We start from the raw sequence: 21,268 nt of genomic DNA on the forward strand, positions 1-21,268 counted from the left end.
TGCCCATAACCCCTTGTGGGATGGTACTGTGCTTACTGGCCAAGGTAGAGATGTTGAAACTTTTCTCTCTCAACTCGACCTCTGCCTCTTAAATACTGGGGCCCCCCACACTTTTCAATGACGCTCATGGCACTTGCTCGGCCATTGATTTATCCCTCTGCAGCCCATGACTTCTCCCATCTGTCCACTGGAGAGCCTACGGTGACTTGTGTGGTAGTGACCACCTTCCCATCTTCCTGTCACTTCCCCATCACCAATCCCCTGGATGACTACCAAGATGGGCTTTAAACAGTGCAGACTGGGAAGCTTGTACCTCTGCTGTCACTGTTGAATCTCTCCCACATGGTACCATCGATGTGGTAGTTGAGCAGGTCACTAGAACGATCGTTTCTGCGACAGAAAACACGATCCCTTGTTCTTTAGGGTGCACCGAGCAAAAGTCCATACCTTGTTGGTCGCCAGAAATCGCTAAGGCCATTAAAGAGCGTTGGCGAGCTCTACAGCGACATAAGCAGTACCCTTCCCTAGAGCACCTAATAGCTTTTAAATAGCTCCATGCCTGCGTTCGCCAGCTTATAAAAAGACAGAAACAGGAGTGTTGGGAGAGGTATGTCTCGACCATTGGGTGCCATATGTCACTTTCCCAAGACTGGACGATCAGACTTGTTTGTTGGTACCAGACCTTGAAGGGTGTTACTGGCATTAACATCAATGGCGTGTTATCTACCAACGCAAACACAATTGCCGAGCATTTTGCTGAGCACTATGCTCGAGCCTCCGCGCCAGAGAATTATCCTCCAGCATTTCGCAACCTCAAACAGTGGATGGAGAGGAAAGCCCTCTTGTTCACTGAAAGTCCCAGTGAACCATATAGTGCTCCATTTACAGAGTGGGAGCTTCTCAGCGTCCTTGCACATTGCCCTAACACAGCTCCTGGGCCAGATTGGATCCACAGTCAGGTGATCAAACATCTCTTGTTCGACTACATGCAACATCTCCATGTCATCTTCAACCGGATCTGGTGCGATGGCCTCTTTCCATCGCAATGGCGGGAGAGCACCATTATTCCAGAGCTCAAACCCAGTAAAAACCCGCTTGATGTGGATAGCTGTCGGCCCGTCAGCCTCACCAACATTCCTTGCAAGCTGTTAAACCTATGGTAAGTAGGCCATTGTGTTGGGTCCTGGAGTCACATGGCGTACTGGCTCCATGCAGGGCCGTTTCCGCCAGGGTCGCTCTACCATTGATAATCTAGTTTCCCTCGAGTCTGCCATCCGAACAGCCTTTTCCAGACGCCAATACCTCATTGTCGTCTTTTTTGATTTACGAAAAGCTTACGACACGACTTGGCGACATCGTATCCTTGCCACATTACATGAGTGCGGTCTCTGGCCTGTTCCCAATTTTTATCCAAAATTTCCTATCATTACATACTTTCCATGTCCAAGTTGGTGCCTCCCATAGTTCCCTCCATATCCAGGAGAATGGGGTCCTGCAGGGCACTGTATTGAGTGGATCTCTATTTTTAGTGGCCATTAACAGTCTAGCAGCAGCTGTCGGGCCGTTGGTCTCACATTCTCTGTATGCAGACGACTTCTGCATTTCATACTGCTCGTCCAGTACTGGTGTTGCTGAGCGGCGCCTACAGGGAGGCATCCACAAGGCGTAGTCATGGGCTCAGTTTTCAGCTGCGAGGTTGTGTGTCATGTACTTCTGTCAGCATTGTACCATTCATCTGGAACCAGAACTGTACCTTAATGACGATCCACTTACGGTAGTGGAGACATATTGATTCTTAGGACTGGTTTTCGATGCCCGATTGACATGGCTTCCTCATCTTCGTCAGCTTAAGCGGGAGTGCTGTCATCATCTCAATGCTCTCCGCTGCCTGAGCAACACCAACTGGGGTGCAGATCGCTCTACGCTGCTGCAGCTCTACAGAGACCTTGTTCAATCCCACCTTGACTACAGGAGTCTGGTTTATGGTTCGGCAGTGTCCTCATCTTTGCATTTACTACCCAGTGCACCACTGTGGTGTTTGACTGGCACATTACACAGCACACATTTGTAGTTCTCCTGAGCATCCGAATTACCGTCTCCTTTTCCCATCCACAGTGGTTCATATCTCGCATCGAAGGCCCAGATCAGGGCTTACAATTGTGGTTGGCGTCCAATCTCTTCTGTCTGAAGTGGAGTCCTTGCCTTTACCACCTATACTCAAGGTCCAGTCATGTACACCTTCATGGTGTATATCTAGGCCGAATCTTCGCCTGGACCTTACACATGGTCCTAAGGACTCAGTTAACCCCGCCACTCTTCACTGTCACTTCCACTCGATTCTTGACATGTACCGGGACCATGAAGTGGTTTACACCGATGGTTCGACGGCTGATGGTCACATTGGCTTTGCGTGTGTTCATGGAGGACAAATTGAACAGCACTCCTTGACAGATGGCTGCAGTGTTTTCACTGCGGAGCTGGCGGCCATTTCTCATGCTCTTGAGTGCATCCACTCGTGGCCTGGTGAGTCGTTTCTTCTCTGTACTGACTCCTTTAGCAGTCTACAAGTTATCAACCAGTGCCACCCTCTCCATCCTTTGGTAGTGACCATCCAGGACTCCATCTATGCCCTGGAATGGTCCGATCATTCTGTGGTGTTAGTGTGGACCCCAGTCCACGTTGAAATCCCAGGAAGTGAACTCCCTGACAGGCTGGCCAAACAGGCTACACAGAAACTGCTTCTGGAGATCAGCAACCCTGTAATTGACCTGTGATCATAATTACGCCACAACGTTTTTCAGTTTTGAAAGATGGAATGGCATAATCTCAGTACACACAACAAACTGCACGCCCTTAAGGAGACTACGAATGTGTGGAAGACTTCCATGCGGGCCTCTCTCAGGGACTCTGTGGTCCTCTGCCGGTTCTGCATTGGCCATACGTGGCTAACACATGGCTACCTCCTCCGTCGCGAGGACCCACCTCGGTGCCACTGTGGCTCACATATGACTGTCATCCACATCTTGCTGGACTGCTCCCTTTTAGCTGCACGGTGTTGGACGACAATGCCTCAACAGCAGTTTTAGTTTTACCTTTTATTCTTGAGGGGGATTTTTATCGTACCATCTAAGGGTGGGTTGCCACCCTCCCTGCATTTTAACTCTTCACACTTTCTTTGCATTTGTTTGTCTTGGTGGTTGTCTTTTCCCTACATGTGTTCATCTCACCTTGTGGTTTTGGGGGTGGACATTTTAATGTGTTGCAAGGTGGCTGGTTCATCCTCTTTTATTATTGTGTTCAGCCAGCCCAGACCATCTGCTCTATGGCTTTAACACCTTCTTCTGCTTTTCCTTGTGGTGTGTGTTTTCCCCGTTTGCTGTTTGTTCCATTCGTTTTCTTTTTAGGTGTGGTGGGTGTTTTTGTACCTTGAGCCTTGCTTGCATCAGGAGAAAGGGACTCATAACCCTGTAGTTTGGTCCCTTTATACCCCAAACCAACCAACCAATCAAATCTCTGAAACACTTCTGGTATTCATCTTTGGGGTAGCTTTCAGCTCACTCACCAACACATTTTTAATCAGATCTATGTGTGTACTGTTTAAAGTTTTCTCTATTTTTGATAACATAAAAAAGTCACCCATGTCTGACGAATAAGGCAGTCAAGGCATAATTACAGCTTTATTTGACCAAAAGTTTATGTACAAGCACCAAAATGTGAACAGGTGCATTATTGAATGTGCTTCCACTGAGACAGTTAAACTTTGGTTCTGCCTACATAACCATATACCCGTGTTTCATCACCTGTTATGACACATTTAAGTAATTTGGATCTTTGGTTGACTTCTTCTAGTGACTACTGAGAACTTTGCATTACATTGTCAGCAACCTTTCTAATCATGATTTGGGAATCGTTTATTGTCATTTCTTTCATTATTTCCACACTTACAGCAGCTGACGATGTGCTGTGGCATTCAGGTTGCTCGTCATCTTCAACATCTCCAGGGCCTTCTTTCAAATTCTTATACCACTCATAAGTTCTTGTTGCACATATAGCAGATTCACCAAAAGCAATATTTAACATTTTGAAATCTTCACTGCACTTTACTCTGGTTTTGTAGCAAAATTTAATACATATTCTTTTACGCATCTCTCTGCTGCCCTCCGTCCACCCTCTGAATGCACATACCTGCCCTACCTTCTTTCCACCTCATCCCTGTGCGCTCCCCAACAACATGTCACTGGCCGCCACCCCTACCCTACTATCCCTCCCTCTTCCTGCCCCAGCCTCCTCCTTACCCCCACCCAGTTGCCACTCCCATCATGCACTGGTGCTGCTGCTCACAGTGGGGCCTCAGTTGCCTGAGACTGCAGTTATGTGTGTGGGAGTTGTGTTTGCGTGAGTGTGTATGTGTGTTTTGTCATCTAATTTTGACGAAGGCCTTACTGGCCGAAAGCTACATTTGTGACAGTCTTTTTGTTGTGCCTATCTGCGACTCAGTGTCTCCTCCACTATATGGTGAGTATCAACTTTCCTTTTCACAATATTTTTACATTCCATCCTGGATTTTCCATTGTTTGACTACAATCAAACAAGTGTGTCAGTGGATAAAACAGCCGTGGTCTAGAGTGAGAGAAAACATTGTCGTTAAATCTTTCAAGAAGTGCAGCATAAGTAACGCTCTTGATGGCAGTGAAGACCATCTTATATATGAAAAGGAAGAAGAAGAAGAAGAAAGTTCAGATGATGATTTTCAGGGTTTTTAAGGTTAGGTTAGTTTTATAAATTAAGAATTTTTTTCCTATCCAGCTTTTCAATCTAATAATAAAAATGTTATTAAAAAAATTGCTTAAAAATTAAGGTGCGTATTGTAGTTCATAAAATATGATACTTCATCAGCTATGAAGCTGCCAGTAAAACTCTCCTTAAAAAGTAATGGAGAGGATAATTGTAAAGCCATTACGTTTGGCGGAACGCGGACGTAGAACAGATTTTTTTTTTCTTTTTGGATAAAATAATTTGGAGTATTGGGCCACGTCATTGTAACTACCAAAACAGCTAAATTGCCAACTTTTCACTCTACAGTTTAGCTTGTTTAGTTGTAATATTTGGAGATCCTTTCAGAAAGAATAGTGGTTTGGCTGCTTAGTAGGAACATATCAAAACAGATTTCCATACCCAGCCTCTGTGCTTTACCTGAATTATTGCTTCTTGCCATCTGGTGATAGCTTCTCAGTGTGCAGAAGGCCACACATACTCTGCCACACATACTGCCAGTGTCAATACCATTATTTGGTCATCTGCACAATCGATGAACTTGCAGACTCCCTCTGAATGCTGCAAGATGTTAGAATATGGAGTCTGAAAGGCATAGTTATTATACATAATGCAAATGTGTGCTCAAGATTGCTATTTTTAACAAAAATTACAGCTATCTAATGCTGCCAGTGGGTCGTAGAACCTGAGGTTCAGTGTGGAGTGTTGTTAAATGCATTTGGATCTTAACTGATAATGTAGTCAAATGGTTCCTACCTTTTCAGAAAATATCATCTTAAATGACTGCACCTCTGTGTGGCTACCAATCCTGACCACTTGCAGAAACGTTTCCTTAAACAGTAGACTAATTCACAGACAAAAATGTCCAACAAATGAGCATAAAATTATCAAAGAGCAAGAGCTTGAAAGATAGTGTTGTTGTTTTCTATTGTGTGTTTCTGTGCACCATGCACCAACCTTTGCCTGTTTTACTTATGTTTTCATCCACAAATTTTCATTATTGTTGTAAATTTTATTTAGGTTGTGCCCCACAACTTATAAATATTTGAAGAATATCATGATTACCAGATAACCTGCTGTTTGAATAAAAACTTGACTATTTTTTTTTGGTTGGACATTTCATCAAGTCCCCGTACGACAGAAAAGCATCAATAATATTTGACTAGTTTTGCCATGAAAATAAACCTAATATGATGCCCGTCTAATGTGAAAAGTGATATACATATGTAAAAATTCATACCGTATAATAACGAAAATAATCAGTTTTTGATAATATAATGTAAACGAATAGATAAAAATATCTACTCGCCAAGTGGCAGCAGGGGAACACACTTGCAAAAGGATTTCACTTTTATAAGCTTTTGGAGCCAGTGGCTCCTTCTTCTGCCAGAAGAATTGAAGGGGAAGGAAAAGGGGTGAAGAAAAAGGACTGGAGTGATTTAGGGAAAGAGGGGTATTAGAAAAGTCACCCAGAACCCTGGGTCAGGGAAGACTTACTGGACAGGATGAGATGGAAAGATTGATTTTTGGGGACTGCACTGGACAAGATTTGAAAACCTGCTTTGAGGTTTTCAAATCTCGTCTGGTGCAGCCCCCAACAATCAGTCTTTCCTTCTCATTCCATCTGGTAAGTCTCCCCTGACACAGGGTTCTGAGTGACTTTTCTAAACTGTACCCCATTCCCTAAACCACTCCAGCCCTTTTTCTTCCCCCTTTTTCCTTCCCCTTCAACTCTTCTGCTAAAAGAAGGAGCCATGGCTCTGAAAGCATGTAAATGTGTGTGTGTGTGTGTGTGTGTGTGTGTGTGTGTGTGTGTGTGTGTGTGTGTGTGTGTGTTTTCCCCTGCTGCCACTTGTGAGTAGATTCATTTTTAACTATCCATTCACATTAAAATTCATATGTACTTCATGTATATTATAATATGAAGTTAGTAATAAAATGAAGTCAGAGTGGATTTATTATATTCATATCCACTGCCGATAAATAGGAAATGCAAGCTACAAGAAAGTGATGGTAAAAACATATTGTGATGTTTCTAAAATTATGTGGATAATAAGTAGAGATGTACATGAGCCACATAAACTTTGGAACAGTATGATGATAAGTTTCTAACAGAATTTTACATGATGTGACTTACCAAACGAAAGCGCTGGCAGGTTGATAGATACATAAACAAACACAAACATACACACAAAATTCAAGCTTTCGGAACCAACGGTTGCTTCATCAGGAAAGAGGGAAGGAGAGGGAAAAACGAAAGGATGTGGGTTTTAAGGGAGAGGGTAAGGAGTCATTCCAATTCCGGGAGCGGAAAGACTTACCTTAGGGGGAAAAAAGGACAGGTATAGACATTTTTTTACATGCACAGCACTAGATGAGGCTTCATGATAACAGGACATTCCTTGTCTGCTCTAATTCCCAGAGACAAGTAAAAGTAGTTGAGCAGATAAATTAGTGAAGCAAATTGAAGATGCTTCTTCTCCAAGAGGCAGTTGCAGATTGTGATATTCTTGTGGGTACTGGGTGCAAGGAAAACTATTTGATAGAAATAAAAACTCCCTGGTCGAAAGTTGAAATCAACTCGAAAGGATGGCCTTCTGGAATATTGTAATGTTCTTCTTCAAACTGTTCTCACAGTAGTGAAGAAGAGTAATTAGTCAACATGAAAAGTTAGGGGGCAAAGGGAAAAAAAGGTACTACTGTTAGTGAAATAAATAGACTGTGGTACCTCTCTTCATTCTCTCATAGGCAATGAGAAATGGGTCTCATTTTCCTGTTGTGCCTTTTGACACACATTTTCGTCCTCTGGCATGAAGATTCACTTGGATCTATTACTTGTTAATGTGCTCCATATTTTAATCTCCTGTATTTTATATGGAGGAGGCCCTTGACTTATTACTCAACCTAATATCCATCTGTAGTAATGATTGGTTAAAAACATATGTTAGGTTTCTGTGCAGGATTAGGTCTGCAGCCAGTTTTGATTGAGAAGAGATTTTGGTGTGGGACCAGATGACTGACTCATTTTTGATTTTTGTGTGATTAACCATTCAGATGCAAAGCACCTGCATTATTGTTTTAGGTATTTGTTTAGATTTATTCTCTTAGTATGTGCTAATTTGTAATAGATTTGAACATGTTTATGAAAGCACTTTTATGTACAAGGCTATTATGTTAATACAGATGGCATTCTTAGTAGTTTATGGTATATATTTAGGTTGTCCAAAACTCTTTAAACTATATCCATTCCATTACAAACACAAATCTATGGTGATAACTGTGCTGTTGAGTATCTTAAATCTCATATCCACCAACCATATTCCCTAAAAGCCCTGTAATTTTTTGGTATGGATGGTTGTGTGTAGTGAATTTTAATATTTACTAGTTACAAGTAGCCATCATGAAAAGAATAGACCATATTCAGTTTAACAACAATATGAAAATGTTAGATTGCTACTCAGTCTATAGAGGAGGCACTGAGTCGCAGATGCAATTAAAAGACTGCTAAACTTATAAGCTTTTGGACAATATAGTCCTTCTTCCAAAATAGAATATGCAACCATGCTCTCTCTCTCTCTCTCTCTCTCTCTCTCTCTCTCTCTCTCTCTCTCTCTCCCCCCCCCCTCCCCTCCCTCCCTCTCCCTCTCCCTCTCCCCCTCTCTCTCTCTCTCTCTCTCTCTCTCTCTCTCTCTCTCTCTCTCTCTCACACACACACACACACACACACACACACACACACACACACACACACACTATTTTTTTTGTTTGAAAGCTTGAAGTTTATCAATCTTTTCATTTTATTTGTCTGTGAGCCAATGCCTCCTCAGTGTGGTAACAATGTATCCTTTACATGTTGTTGTTATTCCACTTTCAGAATTCACTTCATATATATTAATTATTTATGTTAATAATTTCTTTCAGTAACAGCCTTGGTTGCTTTTTAGCTAAATTTTTCTCTCTGCATGAATTTTTAAGTTATTTATTGCACATACAGGTATAATGAGTATGTAAAGTCTTCTTAGACACTTAAGTGACATCAATAATTCAAGAGTTTTCTTTTTTACAGGAATAATGAGTACATATGGTCTTCTTGAACATTTTGAAGATATCAATGACCCAAAACAGTACAAGCAGCACAAGGCTTTTAATGAAGCATCTGAGGATTATATAAATAAAAGTTTATTTAAGGACAAGAAACTGAACAAGTTGTGGGAGAAAGCAGAAAAGGCGGGTTTCACAGGTGACTACTTGATATTAATAAGATTTTTAAACTGCAGAAAAGTATAGGTATGCTTTTTCAAGGTAGCTGAAAGAGCATTATTCTCTTACATGGTTGGATACACTTTGTTTGGATATGTTCTTATTTTTTAAAAGTTTTTTGACTGTCTGTAATGTAACTGTTGCTAAATCATCATTACATTTTGTTATTAAAATATTATTGAGCCATTTTCATTAATCTACATTTAGAAAATAATAAATTGCCCTAATTATTTTGCCTCTGCTTCCATACAGCTGAAGAGTTACAAGCCTTAAAAGAGGAATTTGGTCATCATCAGGACAAGATAGATCAGTATTATTCTCTCCTGCACGAAGTAAAGGAAGGAATGGCAGCAGACGATACAGACAGTAGTAAGCCATGAAATTCATTTATTATTCTTTTTCATTCTTTCTCATGTAATATATGGCAAAAGGTTGGTCCATACTTTTCTTCAGGAGAGGCAAACCATGAGCACTGCTTACATAAACGCTTGAAATAGATAGCAGCACTCATAACATTTTGTAGAATAGATTTCTTTTTCATGTACAAAAGAGAAACCAGTTGGAGGAGGAGCCTCGAAAGGGAGAGCAGGTCATTCAGTTTCTAGACTAAGAGCATCTGTTACGGTAAGGATGAGAGATAATATTGAAGGAAAAACCACCACAGTAGGATATCAAAGATAGGACCTTAGAAAGCGTTATGCTAGCAGTTCAATAGTGATAAAAGGGACAGAGAAGAATTAAAGATAAAATGAAAAGGGAGGAGACTTCACAATTACCAGAATATAAAGGAAAGAACTAAAGGCAAAGGAGAGGGAATTTTTAGAAGAGAGGGACAAAATAAATAATTATGCGTTAAAGAGGTAAAATTCTAACAAACAACATGTAGGAGAGGAATGTAAGAAAGTGTGGGTTAAGCTTACTTTGAATGTTATCAGTTCTCTCTCCTTGTCTTTAGTTCAGACAACACCGAGCAGATTTTCTCCTCAGATCACCACTGATGGAAGTCTGTATTGTATGTCTCAATAAATGATTCAACAATTTGTTGCTGTTGTTGTTGTTGTTGTTGTTGTTGTTGTTGTCGTCGTCATCCTCAGTCCAAAGACTGGGTTGATGCAGCTCTTCATGCTACTCTATACTGTGCAAGGCTCTTCATCTGTGAGTAACCACTGCAACCTACATCTGTCCAAATCTGCTTACTGTATTCACCTCTGGTCTCCCTCTACGATTTTTACCGTCCACAAGTATTAAATTGGTGGTCCCTTGATGCCTCAGAATGTGTCCTACCAACTGATCCCTTCTTCTTGTCAGATTGTACCACAAATTTCTCTTCACTCCAATTCTCTTCAGTACCACCTCATTAGTTACGTGATCTACGCATCTAATCCAGAATGAGATTTTCACTCTGCAGCGGAGTGTGCGCTGATATCAAACTTCCTGGCAGATTAAAACTGTGTACTGGGCCGAGACTCGAACTCGGGACCTTTGCCTTTCGCGGGAAAGTGCTCTACCAAGCATGACTCACGCCCCGTCCTCATAGCTTTACTTCTGCAGTACCTTGTCTCCTGCCTTCCAAACTTTACAGAAGCTCTTTACAAGAGACAAGATACTGGCAGAAGTAAAGCTATGAGGATGGGGCGTGAGTCTTGCTTGGTAGAGCACTTTCCCGTGAAAGGCAAAGGTCCCGAGTTCGAGTCTTGGTCTGGCACACAGTTTTAATCTGCCAGGAAGTTTTACCCATCTAATCTTCAGTATTCTTCTGTAGCACCACATTTCAAAAGTTTCTATTCTCATCTTGTCTAAACTGTTTATCATCGATGTTTCACCTCCATACGTGACTACACTCCATACAAATACTTTCAGAAATGACTTCCTGACACTTAAATCTATCCTCGATGTTAACAAATTTCTCTTCTTCAGAAACGCTTTCCTTGCCGTTGCAAGTCTACATTTTATATCCTCCCTACTTCAGTCATCATCAGTTACATAGCTTCCCAAATAGCAAAACTCATTTACTACTTTTAAGTGTCTCATTTCCTAATCTAATTCCCTCAGCATCACTTGATGTAATTCAGCTACATTCTCGTATCCTTGTTTGGCTTTTATTGAGTTCACCTTATATCCTCTGTTTTAAGACACTATGTGTTCCGTTCAACTGCTTTTCCAAGTCCTTTGCTGTCTGTGACAGACTAACAATGTCATCGGAAAACCTCAATTTTTTTTTTCTTCTTCATGTTTTTTAGTTCTTACTCCAAATGTTTCTTTTGCTTCCTTTACTGCTTGCTCAATATACAGGTTGAATAACATAGGGGATAGGCTACAACCCTGCCTCTCTCCCTTCTCAACCATTGCTTCCATTTTGTGCCCCTCGACTCTTATAACTGCCATCTGGTTTCTGTACAACTTGTAAATAGCCTTTTGTTCCCTGTATTTTACTTCTGCCACCTTTAGAATTTGAAAGAGAGTATTCCAGTCAACATTGTCAAAAGCTTTCTCTAAGTCTACAAATGCTGTAAACATAGGTTTGCCTTTCCTTAACCTATCTTCTATGAGAAGTCTTAGCTTCAGTATTACTTTGGATGTTCCTACATTTCTCCAGAATCCAAACTGATATTCCCTGATGTCGGCTTCTACCAGTTTTTCCATTCTTCTGTAAAGCATTCGTGTTAGCACTGTGCACCCATGACTTATTAAACTGCTACTTCATAATTTTCACACCTGTCAGCACTTGTGTTCTTTGGAATTGATACATTTTACTCACCAGATGGAAGAGTTTTGTCATGGCTGGATCTCCCAAGGGTATCAGTGGCTCTTCCTGCTTATCCATTTTGCACTTCCTGTCAGTGTCAATTTTTAGACATTTGTAGTGCCTTTCGCCTGCTTAATTTATTGCATTTTTATATTTCCTCCTTTCATCGATTAAATTCAGTATATCGTATGTTACCCAAGAATTTTTACTAGCTCCCGTATTTTTACCTACTTGATCCTCTGCTACCTTCACTATTTCATCCTTCAAAGCTACCCATTCTTCTTCTTCTGTATTCCTTTCCCCTGTTCTTGTAAATCGTTCTTTAATGCTTCCTCTGAACCTCTCTACAACCTCTGTTTCTTTCAGTTTATCCAAGTCCCATCTCCTTAGAATCTTGTCTTTTTGCAGTTTCTTCAGTTTTAATCTGCAATTTATAACTAATAAATTGTGGTCAGAATCCTCATCTGCCCCTGGAACTATCTTACAATTTAAAACCTGGTTCTGTAATCTCTGTCTTGCCATTACATAATCAGTTTGAAACCTTCTGATGTCTCCAGGTCTCATCCACGTACACAACCTTCTTTCATGATTATTAAACCAAATTTTACCTGTGATTAAATTATGCTCTGTGCAAAATTGTACCATCTACATCTACATGGATATTCTGCAAATCGTGTTTAAGTGCCTGGCAGAGGGTTCATTGAACCACCTTCACAATTCTCTATTATTTCAATCTCTTATGGTGCGCGGAAAGAACAAACACCTGTATCTTTCCGAAAGAGCTCTGATTTCCCATATTTTACCGTGGTGATCATTTCTCCCTATGTAGGTTGGTGTCAACAAAATATTTTTGCAGTCGGAGGAGAAAGTTGGTGATTGGAATTTCGTGAGAAGATCCTGTAGCAGTGAAAAATGCCTTTCTTTTAATGATGTCCAGCCGAAATCCTGTATCATTTCAGTGACATTCTCTCCCATATTTTCCAATAATACAGAACGTGCTGCCTTTCTTTGAACTTTTTCAATGTACTCCGTCAGTCCTATCTGGTAAGGATCCCACACTGCGCAGCAGTATTCTAAAAGGAGATGGACAAGCGTAGTGTAGGCAGTCTCCTTAGTAGATCTGTTACATTTTCTAAGTGTCCTGCGAATAAAACGCAGTTTTTGGGTTAGCCTTCTCCTCAACATTTTCTATGTGTTCCTTCCAATTTAAGTTGTTCATAATTGTAATTCCTAGGTATGTAGTTGAAGTTACAGCTTTTAGATTTGACTGATTTATCGAGTAACTGAAGTTTAACAAATTCCTTTTAGCAATCATGTGGATGACCTCACACTTTTCATTATTTAGGGTCAACTGGCAACTTTTGAACCATTCAGATATCTTTTCTAAACCATTTTGCAATTTGAATTGATCTTCTGATGACTTTATTACTCGATAAATGAGAGCATCATCTGCAAACAACCTAAGATGGCTGCTCAGATTGTCTCCCGAATCATTTATACAGATAAGGAACAGCAAAGGGCATATGGCACGACCTTTGGGAACACCAGAAATCACTTCTATTTTCCTCGATGACCTTCCGTTAGTTACTACAAACAGTGACCTGTCTGACAGGAAATCACAAATCCTGTCACATAACAGATTATATTCCATAAGCACGCCATTTCACTACAAGCCACTTGCATGTTAAGGTTTCGAAAGCCTTCCGGAAATCCAGAAATACAGAATCAATCTGAAATTTCTTGTCAATAGCACTCAACACTTCATGCGAATAAAGAGCTAATTGTGTTTCACAGGAACGATGTTTTCTAAACCCACATTGACTGTGTGTCAGTAGACCGTTTTCTTTGAGGTAATTCATAATGTTCAAACACAACATATGTTCCAAAATCCTGCTGCACATCAATATTAATGATATGGGCCTGTAATTAAGTGGATTACTCCTACTACCTTTTGTGAATATTGGTGTGACCTGTGCAACTTTCCAGTCTTTAGGTACAGATCTTTCCTCGAGCGAACAGTTGTATATGATTGTTTATGGAGCTAATGCATCAGCATATTCTGAAAGGAGCCTAATTGGTATAGAGTCTGGGCCAGAAGACCTGCTTTTATTAAGTGATTTAAGTTGCTTCACTGCTCCGAGGATATTTACTTGTACAGTACTCATGCTGGCAGCTGTTCTTGATTCGAATTCTGGAATATTTACTTCGTCTTCTTTTGTGAAGGCATTTCGGAAGGCTGTCTTTAGTAACTCTGCTTTGGCAGCACTGTCTTCGATAGTATGTCCATTGCTATCGCAGAGTGAAGGTATTGATTGTTTCTTGCCACTAACATACTTCACATATGACCAGAATTTCTTTGGATTTTCTGCCAGGTTTCGAGACAAAACTTTGTTGTGGAAACTATTATTAGCATCTCGCATTGAAGTCTGCACTAAATTTTGAGCTTAGGTAAAAGATCGCCAATCTTGGGAATTTTGTGTCTGTTTAAATTTGGCATGTTTGTTTCGTTGTTTCTGCAACAGTGTTCTGACCTGTTTTGTGTACCAAGGAGGATCAGCTCCATCCCTTGTTAATTTATTTGGTATAAATCTCTCAATTGCTATCGATACTATTTCTTTTAATTCAAGCCACATCTTCCATATTGTTAATATGGAAGGAGTGGAGATTGTCTCTCAAGAAGGTGTCAGTGCTTTTTTGAATAGGTATATTTTTCAGGGAAGTGCTCTACCATCTGAGCTACCCAAGCACAACTCACGCCCTGTCCTCACAGCATTATTTCTGCCAGTACCTCGTCTCCTACCTTCCAAGCTTTACAGAAGCTCTCCTGTGAACCTTGCAGAACTAGCACTCCTGAAAGAAAGGATATTGCAGAGACATGGCTTAACCACAGCCTAGGGGATGTTTCCAGAATGATATTTTCACTCTTCAGTGGAGTGTGCGCTGATATAAAACTTTCTGGCAGATTAAATCTGTGTGCCGGGCCGAGACTCGAACTTGGGACCTTTGCCTTTCGCGGGCAAGTGCTCTACCATCTGAGCTACCCAAGCACGACTCACGTCCTGTCCTCTCTGTGAAGTTTGGAAGGTAGGAGACGAGGTACTGGCAGAAGTAAAGCTGTAAGGACAGGGCGTGAGTCGTGCTTGGGTAGCTCAGATGGTAGAGCACTTGCCCGCGAAAGGCAAAGGTCCCGAGTTCGAGTCTCGGTCCGGCACACAGATTTAATCTGCCAGAAAGTTTCATATCAGCGTACAATCCACTGCAGAGTGAAAATATCATTCAGGTATATTTTTTGTTTATTTTTGGAGGATTTGGGGATTAAAATATTCAATCTCATTACAACAACCCTATGTTCACTAATCCCTGTATCCATTTTGATGCTCATTATTAACTCAGGATTATTTGTTGCTAAGAGGTTAATGGTGTTTTCCCAACCATTTACTATTTGCGTGGGCTCATGAATTAACTGCTTGAAACAATTTTCAGGGAATGCATTTAGCACAGTTTTGGATGATGTTTTATGTGTACCTCCGGAATTAAACATCTACTTTCACCAACATATCGAGGGTAAATTAAAGTCACCACCAACTATAATCGTATGAGTCGGGTACATGTTTGAAACCAAACTCAATTTTTCTTTGAAACTTTCAGCAACTGTATCATCTGAATTGGGAGGTCAGTAAAAGGATTCAATTATTGTTTTATTATTTTATTCTAGTTGCCAACAATGACCTCTGCCCATACTAACTCACAGGAACTATCTACTTCAATTTTGCGACAAGATAAATTACTTCTAACACCAACAAACACACCACCACCAACCGTGTTTAACTTATCCTTTCGGAACACCATTAGGTTCTTCGCAAAAATTTCAGCTGAGCTTATCTCCGGTTTTAGCCAGCTTTCAGTGCCTATAATGATTTGTGTATCAGTGCTTTCTATTAGTGCTTGGAGCTCTGGTATTTTCCCAACACACCTACGACAATTTACGACCGTTATACCAGTGGTTCCTGTATCTATGTTCGGCATGCACCATTTGTGACTGAAGCCCTCCTTGTGTTTTCCTGAGACTCTAACCTAAAAAACTGCCCAGTCCACACCACATTGCCCCTGCTACCCGTGTAGCTGCCTCCTGCGTATAGTGGACATGTGACCTATTCAGTGGAACCCGAAACCTAACCTCCCTTTGGCACAAGTTGAGGAATCTGCAGCCTTCAAGGTCGCAGAACCATCTGAGCCTCTGATTCAGACCCTCCATTCAGCTCTGTTCCAGAGGCCTGCAATTGGTCCAGTCGACTATGCTGAAAATGGTCAGCTATGCTTTCATCTTGCACTTCTGTTAGCTGCTTGAAACCAGAGAGAATCTCTTCTGAGCCAAAGTTACACACATCATTGGTACCGACGTGAGCAACCACCTGCAGTTGGCTGCACCCTCTGCTGTTCATGACATCTGGGAGGACCCGTTCCACATATGGAATGACTCCACCCGTTATGCACACTGATTGCACATTGGTTTTCTTTCCCGTCTTGGCAGCCATGTCCCTAAGGGTCCACCCTCTGTGGTTGTCCGGATCTTGCCGGCTCAGAGGTTTCCTCTGAAACAGGACAGGGCAGCAGTGTCAGCCACAGACAGCACCTGGAACCTGTTTATGAGACAAACTGGGGAGGCCTTACGTGCGGCCGCCTGGGAAGTCTTTCGCCACCTGCTATGCCCAGGAGCCACCTCCCAGTCGACCACAGGTGACAGGTCAACCTCAGTGCAAGCAGTAACTGGGCTGGCCACTTGTGAGGACCAATTGGAGGACTCGGACGTGCTGGACGTCTGTTGGATCCCCACAGCTGGCCCACAACAGTGGTGCCCATCCACTGCAGCCTCAAGCTGTGTAACCGAAGCCATCACAGCCTGAAGCTGAGAGTGAAGTGTCACCAACTCGGCTCGCATCCGCACACAACAGTTGCAGTCCCAGTCCATACTAAAGACTGTGGAAAACTAAACTATGCAGATAAACGGACTATCGGCACATGCTGCTCAACGCTACAGTAGACCCTGACATAAATGCTGGAACTGTGTCTAATAAATTAGATTGATGCGCAGAGATTCAGAAAACTAACTACCAAAGCACTCAGGTGAAAATAAATAATTTCCCCCTGATTAGGAACTTGTAATATGTCACAAAATTGGTTTACTTTCTGGCGCAAATGAAAACACGAGAACTGTGGCTATTAGATATTAAATTAACATGCAGAAATTCAAGAAACTAAATTATTGAAGCACACGGATGATGATATAAAATTTGCTCCTGGTTAGGAACTCGTAAAAGTCACAATATCAGTTACTTCCTTGTAGCTGCTTGTGCCTCGGCCGGCTACAACTGCCTGACCAGGCAGCTTCCTCTTTCATTCCTTTCCCCCAGTCCGTATTCACCTCCAAAATTTCCTTCTCTACCTTTTCCTACTATTGAACTCAAGTTCCCCAAGACTACTAAATTTTTGTCTCCTGTAACTATTTTAGTAATTTCTTTTTCTCATCATACAGTTCCTCAATCTCCTCCTCATCTGTGGAACTAGTTGGTGTATAAACTTATACTACTGTGATGGGTCTGGGCTTTGTGTCTATCTTGGCTACAATAATGCATTCACTGTGCTGTTCATAGTAGCTTATCTGCATTCCTATTTTGTAATTCATTGTTAAACCTACTCCTGCATGACCCATATTTGATTTTGTATTTATACCCCTGTATGCACCTGATCAGAAGTCCTGTTCCTCCTGCCACTGAATTCACTAATTCCCACTAAATCATCAAACTTAAATCCATTGTCGTTGCACCTACAGTACAGCTATCTGTATCACTGAGGCATGCCAGCATCCCCACCAACAGCAAGGTCCATGTTTCATGGAAGGGGATTCAACATTTATGTGGAAACAATTCACTGGTTGTCTGTGTCCCTGATGTGAAGAATTGTATCTGTATTGCAGACTGAATATGTTCCAAGATTCTAACAGAAAAGTTTATTCAAACATTTCTATTATTTTGATAACTGCATGAATGTGCACTCTTCATATGTAAAGTGTCTAAGATCTCATCATAGTACTGAAGTGTATATTCATTTGTGTTTAAATGTTGATATGTATGCCTTTCTGTCCAACAGATTCTGTAGATAATACATTAGACCGTTTCAATGCTCTTGAAGAACAGGAAGAGCCTGCAAAGGATCACAGGCACAAAGCCAACATGTTACGGTACAGTTTGGTTACAGTGATCATTATTAATTATAATTTTTTAAAATTTTGTGACCTATTTTTTATTTATAATTAGGCCGTTTAAGTCACAGCATAGCTTGTTGCTATTCATAAATATTATGACTCCGTCAGGAGCATCCTTCTAATCTATAATTTATATTTTTTCTTGATTATTGCATATATTAACTGCGAAGAAAAGCCATTTTCTGCAGTAATTGCCTGCTGCCTTACTATTGTTTTTAATTTTTGTGATTCAAAGTGAATTTGCTTGCCACGAATCTTTTTTTTTTACAAAACAAGTGTCATAAACTCAGAAACAAAAAGATACAATTTACACAGTAGAAAAGATTTTTATAAGAGGTGATAATGTGAACTGTAATTTAGATAATAATGATGAATGTATTCCAAGTTCACATGGTGCAGAATTTCTGATTATTTCCTTGCTATAAATGTCAAGCCAGTATCACACAGCAGAAGTTTGTTTGATAATGCAGACTAGTATTGGCTAGCATGCAGTGTGGACGGCTGTCTCACCTCCTGAAACTGTCACACAGTGCTCTTTTGTGGCAAAGTTTTTATTTCAGTTTCAGATATTTTTTGTAATGATTGAGAGTTACCTCAGAATGTGGGAATGATTTTTCACTACATGTGTCAATTAACACTTTCAACACTGCCCTCTTTACATCCGACACTTGGCTGTGAACTGGCATATTTAATGAATGTTTGAAATTAGGTTGCAAAGAGCAGAAAAATGATATGAATATGGTTCTTGCATCACTTAAAAGGAAAAAGTAAGAGCTTTACATGAATTTGATCTTATTTTACAATATAAAATACAAATGGGTGTTATAATTAAAAAAGAAAGCACAAAAATATCGTGGATAAAAAGTTTTACATGATCTCTCTCTTGAGTAATGTCATTATTACTTTATCTAAATTTAAAACAAAATATCACTGGACTGTCTAACTGCAGGCGCCCGTAAACTAGAGTATTTTAATAGTTCAGATGTAGTTAGCCTTTGTGTGAAAATCCTGGAAACACTGTGGGACGCAAAGGCCAACACCACAGCCCTTGCACCACCATCTAATTTCCTTCCTGATGTGCTTATCCGTCTCTTTCTTCCCTCTGTCTGTGATGAACATACTTTACAATATCTAGTAGTATTGACCTTGTTTGCAGTGGGTGGGACCTTCTCTGGAAAGTGCCTTGCAAATGTCCTTCCAGTTTGTGAGGATGAAACGGCTTGTTGCTGAAAAATATTTCCACTCTTCTCAGCCAATTTCTTCCCCACTCTGTGAATAAAGTCTACTAGGGATACATTCTTCCTAGTGTTCTCTTTATATAAAATAAAACTGTTGATAGTTGACACAATAAACAAGTGGAAAAACAGCTTTAACCACCACTTCGAAGTTTTTCGGGTAAACGGATAATAGCTGGAGAAGTGATCTGCTCTGTCAACCCCAGCTTTATTCTTATTGTAATCAGTAATAACGTCTGGCTTTACAATTTGTGCTATTCCACCTTTGGCCCCCACTTGAATACTAGTGCTGGTAGACTTATGCTTTGTGGAAAGACAAAAAACATCTTGTTTTGACTTCCACTTCACTGCCAAGAGATAGTGTTTCCTTTGAAAAACTATCTTTTTTTAGTTTTAGTGTTCTGAATATTCGTCGCAAACCTTTCCTGTTTTTCATTAGAGTTCCCACTTCAAGAGCTTTATTTTCCCACAACATGCCCAAAAGAGATTGACTGGTGTAGTACCTATGCATATAAATGCAATGTCTTTTGCCAAAGTACTGTGAACACAACCTTTTTACAAGGCCCTGGATACTATTGTCAATACTGCCTGCAGAACCTGTATATACATCACAGTTTAGCATATAACCAGTTGATGAATCGCAGAGAGCATACAGTTTTATTTAATATTTATTGGGTTTGTTTTTCATGTATACTCTGAAGCTTATTCTACCACGAAAGGGACACATTGCCTCATCTATTGTCAGATTCATGCCTGGACGAAAACTAATTTTGCTTTTATTCACAAAGAAATCAAACAAAGGCCTCACTTTGTGAAGTGGATCGTGCTTTTCTTCGCCTCTGCTAATGAACGTAGCATTGTCGTTCAAGTGTAACATCAACAATGTAGTGCAAAATCAATCGCGACTCAACAATTTACTCGCAAATCCTGTCTGCGGAAACGGGTCTGTTGACTAATAATCACTGATTTTCAACAATTTGACGACGCACATATGCAAAATAATACTGAGAGACCAGTAAATCTCTTGCAATTTTACTGCAAACCACTTATGCCAAACAGAGTTTATTTTCAGGTTACCTTTGCGTTTCATTGTCGTAATAACGTTACCAGCGTACAGATTCGTTTCACTTTTGATGAGCCGAATAAGGTCGTCATCAAAGTAATAACTAAAATATCGAAGCTCCTCAGTGGCATCTGAAAAATGCGATGCTACGCCGACTACTTCCTGGAAATCCGGCAGTGCTGGCTGATCGTCCAGTTCCGACCAATCTTGCTCTTTGTGCTCAGTGAGGCACACACAACCAGGTACCACAGATGGTGACTGATGGTCTGTACCATTGTCTGCATAGAACAAAAAATAATGCTAAGATTGGTACTAAAAGGTACTAAATGCAAGTGAAGTAATGAACACTACTCACAATACAAAATGCGGTAATGAACTCTTCACTTTATGAACAATTGAGACAAAGCATGGCTGAATAATCACTTGTACTTTCGTGTAGAGAGTATGAATCCTCTTTGTCAGAATCGTCAATTTCAGATCCTGCATCTCCATAAAGAATATCTAAGATCTCTGCCTCCATCAACTCGCTGCGCAATTTTTTCACGATCATAAACATCTGTGAATGAAGTGCAGGTAACTTCATCTTTGCAGTGCTCACAGCCGCTCCCAGGATGAGATGGCCGATAAGTGCTTGCTTCTTGCGGAAGAAGAATGAAATACCTCCACATTAGTTGACGAAACTGATTCGGAGACGCGCTAAACGCGTTTACAGAGCCAAATAAAGGCTCGCCCGTACGGTACACGGGCGCCGTCACCAAGGTCAGGGTGGCCGCGCCCATATGGCATACGGGCACCATGCTGTAAGTGTTAAAGCAGTGATGATGTCTTTACTCCACTGTGGAGCCACCCTCAGTAATCAAAAGAAACTATGAGGTTAAGTTCCAACCAAGTATCTCTCTAGCATGGCTGCACTTGCCTTGTAATTGGTT

At 40.8% G+C, this 21,268-nt stretch overlaps 1 protein-coding gene across 2 annotated transcripts in view; it reads left to right on the top strand.

Moving 5' to 3' along the window:
* Positions 1-21,268, top strand: part of LOC126187689 (alpha-2-macroglobulin receptor-associated protein) — a 71,449-nt gene that overhangs the window by 25,580 nt on the left and 24,601 nt on the right. For both annotated transcript variants that reach the window (XM_049928940.1, XM_049928933.1), the window contains exons 3-5: positions 8,840-9,013; positions 9,286-9,402; positions 17,927-18,017. In XM_049928940.1, coding sequence (XP_049784897.1) covers positions 8,840-9,013; positions 9,286-9,402; positions 17,927-18,017 — 382 coding nt within the window. The remainder of the gene's footprint in view (positions 1-8,839; positions 9,014-9,285; positions 9,403-17,926; positions 18,018-21,268) is intronic.

The sequence above is a fragment of the Schistocerca cancellata genome, chromosome 1 (assembly GCF_023864275.1).
Source record: "Schistocerca cancellata isolate TAMUIC-IGC-003103 chromosome 1, iqSchCanc2.1, whole genome shotgun sequence".
Lineage (NCBI taxonomy): Eukaryota > Metazoa > Arthropoda > Insecta > Orthoptera > Acrididae > Schistocerca > Schistocerca cancellata.